General features: G+C 38.3%; 1 protein-coding gene across 14 annotated transcripts in view; it reads right to left on the bottom strand.

Annotated features, from left to right (window-relative positions):
• Positions 1-15,767, bottom strand: part of AKAP13 (A-kinase anchoring protein 13) — a 352,869-nt gene that overhangs the window by 182,253 nt on the left and 154,849 nt on the right. For 12 of the 14 annotated variants that reach the window (XM_050797981.1, XM_050797976.1, XM_050797966.1 and 9 more), the window contains exon 5: positions 13,592-13,775. In XM_050797981.1, coding sequence (XP_050653938.1) covers positions 13,592-13,775 — 184 coding nt within the window. Of the gene's footprint in view, positions 1-2,820; positions 5,457-13,404; positions 13,571-13,591; positions 13,776-15,767 lie in introns of those variants that run through there. The other 2 variants (XM_050797978.1, XM_050797977.1) reach the window with 2 other exon arrangements.

The following is a 15,767-nucleotide window of genomic DNA, read 5'->3' on the forward strand; positions in this document are numbered from 1 at the left end:
GGTATAAGCTATAGACCCATTGGACAAGGTTTCATTTTCTCCCAAAGGTAAACTTCATATAGGCCTGAGCAAAGCTGAAAACCAATTTAACAATAGCAAGAGTATTTTAAAAGTTCAGTCTCACCCAGTCTTTATTATTGTTGTTATTGCTATTAAAATCAAAAGCATCCAAATATCAGCTGAAACGGTCATGTTACAAAGAGGTTTGTCAGGCTGGACACGGTGGCTCACGACTGTAATCCCACAAATTTGGGAGGCCAAGGCGGGCGGATCACGAGGTCAGGAGATCAAGACCATCCTGGCTAACATGGTGAAACCCCGTCTCTACTAAAAATACAAAAAATTAGCCGGGCGTGGTGGCAGGTGCCTGTAGTCCCAGCTACTCAGGAGGCTGAGGCAGGAAAATGCCGTGAATCCAGGAGGCAGAGCTTGCAGCGAGCCGAGATCGCGCCACTGCACTCCAGCCTGGGCGACAGAGTGAGACTCTCTGTCTCAAAAAAAAAAATCACACAAAGAGGTTCTGTCGCCCGGGCATGGTGGCTCACGCCTATAGTCCAGCTAATCCAGCATTTTAAGAGGCTGAGGCAGGTGAACCACTTGAGTCCAGGAGTTAGACCAGCCTGGGCAACGTACAAGACCTCATCTCTACAAAAAATTTTCAAAAGTTAGCCGGGCATGGTGGTGCATGCCTGTAGTCTCAGCTACTGGGGAAGCTGAGGTAGGATGTCGAGGATACAGTGAGCCATTACTGGGCCACTGCACTCCAGCCTGGGCAACAGAATGAGATCTTATCTCAAAACAAACAAACAAACAAAAAAACACACAAAAACCCACACCCAACAAAAACAACAACAAAACAGGTTCTGTAATGTGTTGACACGATTTCCCTGAATCAAATGTGAAATATCAGGAACAAATCACAGTACATAACAAATATAATACGATTGTAAAGCTGTATTTAGTTTTTCAGAGCATTTTCATCATAAATATCATATTTAATCTTCAAGCAGGCCAAGGTTCTGCAGATAAATAGTGTTTAGGCAAGTCAACCAAGGCTTCACAGAACTAAGGGCTGAAATGAGGGTTAAAAAATAAATTTTCAAATTCATTCCAAGCAATCTATTCATTCTAAAGCAATTTAGTGTAGTAATTTATGTGAATTAATGAGCAGAAAGAAAAGATAAAAGCAATTTATTTCTTTAGATCACATTTTAAAATGGCACAAGAGGTATTCTACTGAACACTCATATCTTAAAACCATTTCAAATGCACATATTCTCTAAAAGGAAGTGTATATACAAAAATCCCAGAAGACATTTACAGCAAAAGTGTGTAGAGAATTTTTATTTACTCTGCATGTAGTCTAAAACGCAAATCCAAATCTTCATTTAAGGAAAATAAAACAGGTGCTTATGGTAGAAAATGTCTTTGACTGGAAATGGTGGCTTCTTCAGAAGAGCTTTCTGAGGAGGTGACCTAATAACTGGCCTGAATGGTATGAAAGAGCCAGCATGCAGAGTTAGGGAACAAGAACATCAGGCAATGTGTACCACAAGTGCAAAGATCCTGAGGTGGTAATAAGCTGGCCAGGGAGGTTAGAGTCACTGTAGCTGTGCAGAGAGAGCAATGCGAATGAGGAAAGTGTTATGAAATGAGGTCTCAAGAGTTGTATCGGGTTCAGATTTCACAGAGCTTTGTGAGTCCTGGTAGGAGCTAGGATTTTATTCTTGGAGGGGTGAGAAAACATTGAAGGGAAGAAGGCAAAAATGAAAAAACAAAAGAAGGATGCTAACAATATTTACTACAGTCATGTGCTACTTAGCCATGTTTCAGTCTATGACAGACTATACATGGAACGATGGTCCCACAAGATTATAATGGAGCTGGAAAATCCCTATCACCCAATGATGTTACGGCTGTCATAATGTTGTAATGCACTACATATGTGCAGTGATACTGGTGAAAGCAAACCTAGTGTGCTGCCAGTCATATAAGAGTACAGAACATAAAATTATGTACAGTACATATTTGATAATGATAATAAAACAATTATGTTGTTGGTTTATTATCTACTTTTAATCCTCACAAAAACTCTGAGGCAGGTATCAGTGTATTTCCATTCTGCATGTGTGGAAACTGAGACTTAATGGATAATTTTCCCAAGAATTCATTCACAGCTATAAGTGAAATGGCCACAATTTGTACCCAAACCTAATTCTAAAACTTATGTGCCATCTTCCACTATCCACAAAGAAACTTACCTCTAAAAAAGTTTCAAACCACATTCAAATTATACTAACTGGATATCTGATGTAATATTTATCAGAAGCTAATAAAATATATTAGGGTTTTTGTTATAAATTTTATAAAATCCATAGCAAGTTTTTCAACTGCAAAGTAACACAAATTAGAAGTCACTTCTCAGAGAGAAGTTACAGTATTCAAACCGAGTGTTTGAATACAAACACAGTTTATGTACATTATACAACAAAATTCAATAAGCCCAGGATGAGTTTCAACTAATTTTCTAGCATTCTATCTGCCATGCAATTATCGACAACCAATCAACCTCTGCCTTCTTACCTTGCCTAGCATGCTGCAACTCAAGAAAACATTGGGGTTTTATGCTAACAGACATATAAAAACCCAGTCAAATTAACTTAACTGCAGGAAAAAAAAAAACACTTTTGGATCCTAAAAACACTAGTTCTTCAGGGAAGTTCAATGATGCTTCAGGTTGAGTTATACCAAAAGGCCGGAGAAAATGTCAGAATAAACAATGAAGATTCACAAAGCATCGGTCTGGAAGCTGATACTCACACTTGGCTGCCCAAGCACCACGAATATCGCAAGCCCATCCTCTTTTAGTTTTGGCTTCATACTACAGCTTTAAAAGTAGAGGAAAGCAGCCTAGTCACCCCTCCTAAAGGCGTGTTTCGCTCCAAGTTTACTTCTGACAAGGAACTGCAGCACGTAGTTCCTTCTTTGAGGGCTATTGCATTATCTTCTCAAAACCACATCACCATAATAGTGCCAAACCTTAACGAGCTCTACAAAACCAACCACAACTCTACTCAAATGGAGCTGGAGAGGCTAAATGCCAGAAAGAGGTAGGGGTTCAGGGATAGCTAATCCACCTCAAAATGATGTATCTTAGTTATCTGAAGGGAACTCACTGCTAGGCTAGTTATGGTCAGATATGCATTCATGCATACCCAGGGCCACGAGGTATTTTAGCACTGAAACTTAGTTTTCCTCTCTTCCTTCCTTTTTTTGCCGGGGGGCGGGGAACATAGAACTGCCACTCTCGCCTTAATAATTAGCATAAGGAGAGTGCAAAGAAAAAGAAGGCACATCCTTTGAGCAAATACTGTCTATGAATACTTTGTTCTAAATTTTGTGCTTTTAAACAAAAAAAGTTTTATAAGGTAATGGTTAGAGCATAAGCTGGAAAGTCAGACAGAGTTGGTTTGATTCCTTACTCTGACCTTACCATCTTTGTGATCTTGGAATACTTAAATTTCTCTGTGCTTCAATTTCCTCATCTGTAAAGTGAAAATATTAAATTTGTCATGAGGATAAAATGAACATGAATGCAAAGTGTTAGCTGTCTGGCCACCCGAAATGATTGATATATTGTGACTGTGTGGTATACTAGAGGGCTGGTATAATTCTAATGAACCAAAAAAGAAGGCAACTTCCAAGTATTAGACTTCAAAAAAAAAAAAAAGTAAGGGAATCTTGCTTGTGGGGTAACTGTCAAGCAACTACCCCTACATCACCTACCACTATTTATCCTCCAAAAATCTGTGAGGAAAATGGCGCTCGGTTTCCCCACTAGGTCAAGAGATAGTTACAATTGTGGGGTGAGGCTGACTAGAAAACAGTAAGTCAGAAACTGGTGGTTAAAAAGAGATGTCATATTCATACGAACCTGAAATATTTCCAATGAATTGTCCTTCCTAGCTCTCCAAATAAAGAGATATCTAAACTCCTAAGAACGTTATAAACACGTTCTTTAATCCTAACAGATCTATGAGGTACATATTTTTCCCTATTTTGTAGATGAAGAAACTGAGACCTATAGAGATGTTAAACAATAGGGACACACCCAAGTTCAGCTTTGCCATTTTTAAGGCCAAAGAGATGGATACCTACTGAACAAGGATTAAGTGGTTACAGGGTTACCACCACTATCAGTGAGGCAGCACCACCAATACAAGAAATACTAGTAAGATAAGGAGTACTATGTAAGCATTCTCTACATAATTTAAAGCAGTAGTCCCCAGCCTTTTTGGAACCAAGGACCAGTTTCATGAAAGGCAATTTTTCCACAGATGGGGGTGGGGGGGAGGATGGAATGGTTTTGGGATGAAACTGTTCCACCTCAGATCATCAGGCATTAGATTCTCATTATGAGCATGCAACCTAGATCCCTCACACATGCAGTTCACGATAGGGTTCCCGTTCCTTTGAGAATCTAATGCCACCACTGACTGGACAGGAGGTGAGCTCAGGTGGTAATGCTCGATCGCCCGCCTGCCACTCACCTCTTGTTGTGCAACCTGGGTCCTAACAGTCCATGGACCAGTACCAGTCTGCAGCCCAGGTGTTGGGGACCCCTGATTTAAAGTACAAATCTCCTTATGTGCTTTTTATGCAGAAATTATATTGGCCAGTGAAAGTGTACAATATGTACTATAAGAATAAAATGCTACAATAATCAGTGACTGTAAAAACTGTTAATGTCATATGCAAAAACAACTAAAGAGTTTTCAAATGGATAGTTTGACAGTTAAAATGAATATTAAGAGACAGTGTACCAGCTAGATAACTTTAGGAAGAACATTTTATCTTTATTAAGCCAACAAATGTTTATCAAAATTTAAATGGTATAAGAATTACAGATGTTAGGCCAGGCACGGTGGCTCACACCTGTAATCTCAGCACTTTGGGAGGCCAAGACAGGCAAATCACCTGAGGTCAGGAGTTCAAGACCAGCCTGGCTAATATGGTGAAACTCCGTTTCTACTAAAAATACAAAAAATAGTCTGGGCATGGTGGCAAGTGCCTGTAATCCCAGCTACTCGGGAGGCTGAGGCAGGAGAAGAATCACTTGATTGCAGATATTCCATTTAGGCCATGGTCTTTCGAGGGTAAGTTCAATTTGAAAATCATTCACATAAGAATAAAATTAAGAGCAAAATGTCAACATTGCCATCTCCAAATTTTATAAGAAAAAATGGCCAAAATAATGTATAAAAACTATGATAAATCCATCCTGGCTAACACAGTGAAAAAACACACAAAAAAATTAGCTGGGCATGGTGGCACACGCCTGTAGCTCCAGCTACTCAGGAGGCTGAGGCAGGAGAATCACTTGAACCTGGGAGGCGGAGGTTGCAGTGATCTGAGATTGCACCACTGCACTTCAGCCTGGGCGACAGAACGAGACTCTGTCAAAAAAAAAAAAAAAAAAGCCAAAAAACTATGATAAATCATCCTCAATCCAGATATAAATGTATTTTTTAAAAGTGTTAGGAAAAATATTAGGTACCTCAAATACATTTTGTTTTCATTAATGAAACAAAATAGGCTTTAGTAAGAATACTTAAGAATACTGCTGCTTATTTATGTCTATGGACACTAAAGATTTAAACAAAACCTTGCCAAAATGATTATTACACAATAATCAACTTCAGCAGCTAAAAGATTTTTGTGATTTATTAAATCCAGAATCCTAACACAAAATTCCTTCTAGAACATTTTACTGAAAAATTTCCCTGAATTACAACTGTCTGTAGTTCAACTAGATAGATACATTACTGATGTGCTAGGAGAAGTTGCATATGCTGTTTAATGAATCAAGAACAATCTAGAAGCTGGTAATGCTGAGAAATTGTTCTCCTACTATAAGGTTAAACTTTCAAAACAGAACAGGTAAATATTAATAAACGTATAGGATTGGTTGTATTTTTTACTACCTCATATTTATTCTTGTATCACGTAAGTTCATTCTATGCTGGTGATATTCTGCTTCAGCCAAATATTGATTTTAGCGAAACTGTTTGTTCAACACACCTAGTTTTTTTCTTGTTTCTCTAATCACTTCCCTTGTTTCCCCAATCACTTCTATTTCTGCCAATAATAAAGCAGGTAAAATGTTGAAGTCATGCTTTCTATTGGTATGCCTTTAAGAAAACTTTAGAATTTAGCAAGTAAAAATCATATGTAGTTTTTAAAGAGTAGAAGGTGCCATCAACTGATCCTTCATTTTCTCACACATGATTATCAAGCCCTATATTCCAGGTCTGTATTTTCTTCCACGTAGGCCTGGAGTGAAGTCAGAAACAAATCACATGCTGTTGCCATAGATAATTTGTTACCACAGATTAAGTAGTGTTATTTCACAACTCTGACCAGTCTGAAGTCTAAATGTTATATGGTGACCAAGAACAAACACATACCTTGCTCGGTATATATGTGTCATTCCGCAGGGAGAGAAAAGAAGTGTATGGAAACACAAGATACTTGGAATGGCTTTGTGATTCCAACCAACTTTCAATTCCTATTCATCTTCTTAGAAAGCCCAAGGGAGTGTAAAAGTTCATGAGACTTGGAGTTACAATCTGGTTCAAATTATTCTTCCATCACTTACCAGCTGTGGCTATTATATTTCCTTGTGCAATGGAGATAAAATGCCCACCTTCAAAGGGTTGGGGAGAGGATAAATACATGAGAATTTACACAAAACACCTAGCAATGAATACAATAAATTGCTCTATAAGTACAATATTATCTTCAGGAAGTACATTTCACAATTTTCTAGCATGTTGCCAGATACGCAATCCTGAGATTACTAGTTAAATGGTTTAAAAAATGTAAAATGTCAAAATTCTTGAAGTCTCCCAGCTGAAAACTGAGGGGAAAAAAAATGCACTGAGAACCAGAGTATTAATCATCATAAACTAATTAGGTTAAAAGCCTGAGAAAGCTACCAACCATGCCTCCTCATATAATTCTATGAATAAATCCGAATACAACCTAAAGACAGGCTGTGAAAATAGCGACTAACTATATGGGCCTTGGACAAGCTGCTTTAGCCTACCTGAGGTTTGCTGAGAGGTTTTAAATGAAAACACACGTAAAGCACCAAGGTAGTACTGTGCATAATACAAAGCAGGTATTCAATATTCAATAAATGTTAGTGTCTTCCCCCATTCTCTAGTTTCCACTCAGTTCTACAACCTTATCTTTACCAAGACACAAAGACCTAGATCACACAGTGACAAAGGAGGTCAGATACGAAGGGATGGACAGACTGATGAATGGGACTTTGGCCAGATGTCAAATTATCCCAAATTCTGCCTCTCTGGTTATTATTTTTAAGATAAGTCTGTATATTTGTTTCATCTTTTGCTTTACTATGCAAAAGCAAAGTCTCCAAACTTGTTTTGCACCAGATGGGCTACTGAGGACTCAACTTGTCAAGTACTTGAATCTAAAAGGGCAAAATTACTATGTTGGCAGAACATCTTGCTCAATAGCACTTGGTTCCATTGTGAAATATGTATTCTTGAGCAGTTACTCTACCACCTAACCCTACACCTAGGTTTCAAGTGTAAGTGTCTTGTAAGAAGGACTTGAGAACTTACAGGCACAAACCCTTTGAGAGGGGCCAACAGTGCCTACTACAGTAAATCATGACTGAGTTACTAGTGCTTGTCAAGTTGGGTCTGTGTTCATCATTCACATGTGTTCTCTCAATCTGGATAGATCGGTGGACTTTAGGTTCCGTTACTTTGCAATCTTGTGAACCGAGACCTTGGGCAAGTCACTTTACCTCTCTGGCCTCAATTATAAAACAGAGATGGCCAGGTGCAGTGGCTCACGTCTGTAATCCCAGCACTTTGGGAGGCCAAGGTGGGTGAATCACCTGGGGTCAGGAATTCGAGACAAGCCTTGCCAACATGGTGAAACCCCGTCTCTACTAAAAATTCAAAAATAAGCCGGGCGTGGTGGCGTGCGCCTGTAATCCCAGCTACTCGGGAGGCTGAGGCAGGAGAATCGCTTGAACCTGGGAGGCAGAGGCTGCAGTGAGCCGGGATCATGCCACTGCACTCCAGCCTGGGTGACAGCGATAGTCAATCTCAATCTATCAATCAATCAATCAGAGATGACAATACTTACCCTATGTAAAATGGTAGCTTGAATGTAAGCAACCATACTTTAAAAGTCATATAATGGGTAATATAAATGTATAGTTATTATAAGAACCTTGTTTTCCTCAAAAAACACATAGACTGGAAACCATAAACAGATGAGAAACCATAAACAGATAAACTGTTTCTAAGGCAGTATAGGCATTCAATAAATGAAGATTTGTTCAGCTGATACTAAAAATAAGATGACATTTATGAGGACGAGTATGTTTAAACTGGCTCTTATGGCAATTGAAATATTTCAACACTTGTATGCCACCACTCCAGAGCTAAAATTCTTAAAAGAAATACTCTTCTTATAAGGGTGGAAGGATTGTAAATGATTCTTTATCCATCTAGAATTCCTTGCTCCATTAATCTACAGGCATCAACATCACAGCATGTATCAGAGGGCCAAACTGATTTTATTTAAAGTAGTATCTATTATACTAGGGAATAATTTCCAACTTATATCAACTAGGGATATTCAAATGATGCTTAAAATACTACAAGATTCTGGTAAAATTTCCCTAAGGTATGAAAAACTGACATAGGCATTAGAAGGAAAAGAAAATTAAAGAAAAGGAAATGGGGTTAACATTTATGTCAATCACTGAATTATGCTCTCTACCTGAATTCTTTGATTTATTTCTCAAAGCAACCCATTGAAGATAGTCCTCTTCTTCTTGTGAGACCAAAAAAAAAAAAAAAAAAAAAAAAAAAAAAAAAAAAAAAAAAATGCACTGAGGTTTGGAGAGATTAAGTGAATTACCCAAGATAAATAATGCAGTTTCATAGAAGTACACCCTGGATTCAAAATCAGCCAGTCTAACCACAATTCTCCAATCTCTCTACTAACTTTAATTCACAGAGAACTACAAGAAATATTACAAAACAAGGTATCTGGTAGACCAATCAACTGGAATTTGAGTTTCATTGATCAATTAACTCTAATTTTACTGATGTCATTATTATTAATATATAATTATAAGAAACGTTCAGAGTATCTTAGAGTTTAACAAAGTATTTGCACAAATCTTTTTTTAGTTTAAATAACCTTGTGATGTAGGCAGAACAGGTATTATCCTTAAGAGAGGGGAAACATGAGACTCAGTGGATAGGTGACATTTTCCAAGTCACACTAATTACTAAGTAGGCAGGCTTAGATTTTAATTAAGCTTTTAATCCATAAGCAATTCTACCATACTATACTACCATCTTTCTCCAAGCTGAAATATTTATAGCACCTTTATTTGCTCCACAAAAATAACCAAAATCTGTATGACAAATAAGCCCTAATTTTTCATATTGCATACACTAGAGACTGGGTTATCATCCAGGAAGTAGACAGTATTATCCTTTATTTATGAGATGAAGAAATCAAGGCTTAGTGAGGAAAGGCTGCAAATGGCAGAGTCAAAATGCAAACCTAGGTTTGACTTCCAAGTCTGCACACCTAGTCACTACCTGGAGCCTCCTCTTACTCTCAAGCTCCCTCTTACCCCCAACATGGGTGATCCACATCCCAAGATTTCTACTTTGTGACATGTAAGAGATCAGCCAGATCCAGTAACATCTGCCTCTAATATTTTCTTCTTAGATAACTACAATGCCACGCTCATCTGTTATTGTCGCTTCCTAGCATTCATGAAACCAAGAGCCTGCAAACTGGGGTCTTTACCTATTCTCTTCATCACTAACTAGTTAGGTGACGATGGGTGGGGTCCTCAAATCAGAGGAGATGATTGTCTAACTAAAGGAGAAGTAGGCCTACATGTTTTGGGTACTGTTCTGGGGCTAAGATTTCTCAGGCAAGACAGAAGATTAAAGAAAGGGAAATAAGAGATAACATATATGTCAATCACTGAGTTATGCTCCCTACATGAATTCTTTCATTTACTTAAGGCGAAACTTAAATACAATGTATTTAAGATGAATTTTCAGATCACAAATGCATTCATATTCATAATGTAATATCTAAATATAAGCTAAGGCGAAACAGCAAGTCAACAAAAGCTCTGCCTTCCCTAACACTGAACTAAGTGAAAGTTAACAATCATGTGTTACAAAAAAGGGCAACTGTAAACAATGTCCTGAGTAGTTATTACTATCTGGTAGGATTTAATATAAAGTTCAAGCGTTTTCTAAAGGGATAGGTCTTAGAAAATCCTTGCATGTCCAAGAATGGCTAATCATAATTTTCACAGAAGTAAGACTTGGTTTATCAAAATAGACTGGCAATCAAAATAAGCCTTGAACAAAGAAACACAAAAAGAACTTGGGCCCTAACCAGCACAATACTCTGGCTCTCCACTCCCCACTTAATAATTAAAAAGCAAAAAACAAGGTAAAGCACCAAAGAATTAAAACAACAAATGTACTTTGGAAGGGCTACCAATGGGGTTAAATAAGCTTGACTTTTCAGTAAAGTGTAGAATGTAACTAGTTATTCAATAAATGTTAAATGTACATAGCCATACTTCAATTTCATACTAACTGAAAAGAGGCAATAAAGGAGGCAGGCTTATATGTGGACAATTTCATTTTTAAAAAGCAGGATGGGGAAGAAGATACGCAAAGTCAAAAGTTAATAAACTATTAGAAAGACAGCATCATACACTGTGGCAATTCTTAAATTTCTACAAACCCCTTCATGAATCTCACCAACAAATGCTTTATTCAGAAAAACATGTGCATAAACGTTTATAATTTCAAGAGATACAGACCCCATGAAATCTATTGTTGGGCCACTTTTTAAGAATCCCAGGAGGGGAAGGAAAGAGCTCTGGACAGCCTTTTGGCTTCTATTTCCGGCCCTGCCACCTTGTTATCCCAATCCAACCACTTTGTCTCTCTGGATCTCAGTTTCATCTGTTAAAGATGATCTTTTCTTTTTAAGGCTGTAGTATTCCGTTATATGAATATACCACATTGTTTGTCCATTTATCTGTGATGGACATCTAGGTTGTTTCCACTTTTGGCTGTGTGTGTGTGTGTGTGTGTGTGTGTGTGTGTGTTTGGTAACAGACAAATAACAATTATATAAATTTATTTATGGGGTACAATGTGATGTTTTAATCTACGTATATACTATAGAAAGATAAAATCAAGCTAAGTAACATATCCATCATCTCAGCTACTTATGTTTTTGTGGTAACAAATATATTCTTTTAGCAATTTTGAAATATATATTATTTTTCTGACACATGTTACAACACGGGTGAACCTTGAGGACATTATGCTACGCGAAAGACAGACACCGAAAGACAAACATTGCATGATTCCACTTATATGAGGTACCCAGAATGGGCAAATTCTTAGAGACAGAAAGGAGAACAGAGTTTATCAGGGGCTGGGGGAAAGGCAGTTCTGTTTGGGTGACGACAAAGTTCTGGAAATAAGAGTGTTGATGGTTACATAACTTTGTGAGTGTTGTGAGTGTACTGAATGCCACTGAATGCTGTACCTAAAATTTACGATTTTAACCATTTTTATGTTATGTATATAGGAAAAGAAAGGGGAAGGAAAGGAGAAAAGAAAACCAATAACAAAATGATGATCATTCTTGATCCTTTAACAACTGAAATTCTACCAAATTCTACTAGAATCACACTCAGACTGTGTGATTTAGGACAATTGCCCCCTTTCCATTTTTTAATTGCTAATTATGACTCAGCACTTTTCCTAAGCTTCAGAACAGTAACATCCCCAGAATTCAAGTAAAGAACTAGATCTGCAGCAAGGTGCTCATCCTCTCCTATCAGGGTCCTCTACTTGGAGATTTCTCAGGTTGGTTTTCCCTTACCAGTCTCCCTTCAAAAGGAGGTAAGTGGCTTTCCCACATGTAACAGAAGTAGTACTTTAAAGCAAGCAAAAAAAAAAGTCTAAGAACAAACACACTCTAGTTTCCTTAAAGCTGTGCTGCAATAACAGTCTTGTGACATCCCGTCCAAGGATATAATGAAGCTGTTGTAATCACTTTATTTCCCCATTTGGATGGCAGTCCTTAACCAACTCTGCTTCCCAGCAAAAAATCAAATTTAGAGGAAATGCATTTGAACTTCACAATAGTTATGTGGAGTTAACTGTTTCAACTTCTGAAACAAGGCCTCTCTTCCTGAAGCCATAAGGCTAACAGAAGAATGAATCCAATCATTGGCCAGATGGGGAGTGTGAAGGAGTAGAACGTATCACTCCCTGGAATACTGTCTTAGGAGAGCTCAGGTATCCAAAGCTCACTTGAGATAAGTGCCCCTCCTACCACCACTGTATCTGGAGCACCCATCAGAAAGCTTTCTGCAAAGAACCGTCTGTTTAGCGTGATGGGGAAAGTTATAAGCTTGGCAAGTGAAGCAAGAAAAAGCTGTTTATATAACTGTAAGTAGCATTACATTCTGAGATCTCTTCTTGGTCCTTCCAGACTATATACACCGCTAAAAATGGTAAAACATAAAGCACAAATTAAATCTGGCATGAGAAAAATATCTGAAAATTTGCTAATACTGACTCAATTTGCACAGGTCCCTCAATTGCTAAAGAACATAGATCCAATGGGGTTTATACTTGTTCAGATAATGTGGTGGAAAAGATAATGATGATAACCACAAAACTAATAAAAAATATACTAAACAACAGAAACTATTCTTGAAACTTCTTTATATAAACATTCCAATAAAAACTTTTGGCTGCTCTAGTGCATTTGTTTCTTTATTTATACAAGAAAAAAAGAGCGCTCTTCAAATGTTTTGATTAACAACCTTCCTCCAGAGAACTCTTTAAAGAGTCAGGACATATAATAATTGAGCCCAAAGACAGACAGGATTTCCTACTGCACATTTCCAGGACAATTCAGTTGCTTTTTATTGCCATTCATATGAAGAAACCACTGTTCTCAAATTTTATTCACAGAAATTACATTCAATCCAAAACTTAACTGTTTACCATATTTTCTGTATGCAATTATTATATGGAAGTACTAGTTTCCAATTAACTCTTTCAAGTCTTAAAGATATACCAGAAAAAAATATATAAGAAATCTGTTTCCTCTTGTACTAAAGCAGGATAAACTGTATACATTGGTAATGTTATGCTACCTCCACAGACAAGGCTCATTCTGACTTTCGAGTAAAATAGTAAAATGTAAGAGATACGAATTGAAGAAGGCAGGAAGGTAGAGGAGAGAGAAAATGGTAACGTGACTTACGTTTCTCTCTCAGACAATGAAGTGGTTAGCAGGAGCAAGCTTACAAACCCCCAGCAGAAGGCAAGGTACAGAGTTGAGGTTTTAATTTGTGGCAAACACACACTGAGATGCCAAGTGGGTGGTACTCCTATGAATCGGGGGTGGGGCTGGGGATGAGAGGAGGGAAATAAGGAGAAGGAGCACTTACTCCGTTAGAAGCTGGTGCAGCTTGTGATAGCCTCGCTCCAAGGCCAAGCTCACAGGCGTTGCCCCTTCCTGGTTGTGGATGCTGAGAGCTCCGCGGCCACCTGGCTTCTGCAACAGGAACCACGTCAACCTCAGCAGTCCCAGTCGCACAGCAAAATGCATCAATGTCTCTCGCGGGCCAGCATCTGTAAATGGGGAAGAAAAGGAACATAAGTGAGGAAAATATAAAAACAAAAAGCAAACAAAGATAAAGACAAGTTGTGTAAGCACCACTGTCTCCAAGCGCCTAAGACTGTAAAGTTAAGCTCCAATATACAGTGTGAACAGCTTTATTGTGGCCAGATAGAATCAGCCCTCAAGTAAAGGCAAAACAAAGCTACAAAAGCTGAGAAAGTATAGGACACAAAATCTTCAACTGAACACAGCCCTGCAAAAGAGAATCAGGCCATTTCTGTATTCTGACTTAATATACAGTGTTTGTTCAACCAATTTCACAGGCAGGCATATAAAGGTGACCCCCACACACATTCTTTTACTCAAATAATAATAACAGAAGCAAATGCAGCCCCACAACATGAGGTCCAAGGGGGAATAGCTGTTGGGACTTAAATGGGTGTATCATAAATGGTATAATTACTTTTTAAAAGAACACCCAGACAGGAGTTGGCTAGTTAAACACTAAAAACAGGTTCTGCTTGTTCAATACACATGGGTCTTTTTATTCCTCCACAATAAGGGCAAATCAAATTTCTGGCACTGCCAGCTTTGTTTATTTGTTTAATGAGAGGAAGAAATGCATCTTCTGGCACAATAAGGAAGACTAACTTTAAGACAATCCATTAATAACTGCAGAAAGGAAAATGTTTATTTCACTTGAAATAAAGGCTCCCTCTTAGTAAAGTGAGTCACTCTGAAAGTGATGGAATGAGGAAGGGCTTGTAGTTAGACAAATCTGGGTTCGAATCTGGCATTTACCATCTGTGTGACCAAGTGCCATTCATATAACATCTCTGAACTTCACTTTCTTCATCCCTAAAGTGAGATACCAACACCTCACTCATAGAGTTGTACCGAATGAGAAGAGGTAGGTGAAATGCTAGTATTATGACTGGCTTTAGTAGATATTCATTAAATCCCAGTTCCCGTTTCCCTGCTCTCTTCACTGTCCTCTTGGGACATCAAATTACATTCAAGGTTCACTAGCAATACTCTCTTCCTCAGCAGTCCTCTGTGCCCAACCTAGGATGACAGGAACTAAGGTCTTTGCAGGGATGCCACATATGGCCCCACAAGGCTGTATTACACTCAACTCCAGGGAGCTGGAAATGGCACCCTGAAGTTGTGCCTGCCTCACCTCAGCTATCATCTCTCATTCTTCATGGCTTCTCACGGGTCTAAACTTCTTCCCTGAGCACTCAGACTTCTTGGACCCCAGTGGTTTTCTCCTTACTGTGAAGTCCTCAAATGCTTCTATACATGAGTATCACAAAGGAATCAACAGATTTTTGAAGCTGTGACTTTACACTGAATTATACTGTTTCCAAATGTCATCTGTGTATTAGTCTGGTATCTCTATTTCCAAGTTAAATTTCCTTGGAAGCACAATTTTTCATTTTGTATATTTTCCCTACAGAACTGTATATGCACGGACCAATTCAGGATTTATAGGGTGTTTAACCAGAGGCACGTGGCTGGAAAGATTATGCCCCAGAAGCAACAACTACATGTGCAGGTACAAATTTTAATAATCAACACCTCTGAGCAGGTAGCAAGGCCAGACAAAAGGACAAATAGAATCCTCACAAAAGATCAAATAGCACCATCTAACTTGTGTCTTACAGTTGTTCTGACATCCTTATCAAAAACAAAAGAGCTAATGAGGCACTAACTAGAAAATCCGTGATTCTTTAGAGGCTAGTTATTTCCAACCTTGAATCAGTTGTTTCTTTACCATCCTCCCACAACCACTCTTGTGATTTGTTATTTGTTCTGAGTCAGCTCAGCATTGGAGTAGAAATCCCAATACTACGGCCACGCGCCTGCTCAGAAGCTGATGCCCTGACCTCTGCACTACATCCTCTCTCAATTTCTTAAAGTCTTAGCAACTGGTACCACATCTGCTTTTGTGTAGACCCTTTCTGAGGATAACAGATTAGGAGAAAACAATGTCGTGAGGA

This window comes from Macaca thibetana, chromosome 7, assembly GCF_024542745.1.
Source record: "Macaca thibetana thibetana isolate TM-01 chromosome 7, ASM2454274v1, whole genome shotgun sequence".
Classification (NCBI taxonomy): Eukaryota; Metazoa; Chordata; class Mammalia; order Primates; family Cercopithecidae; genus Macaca; species Macaca thibetana.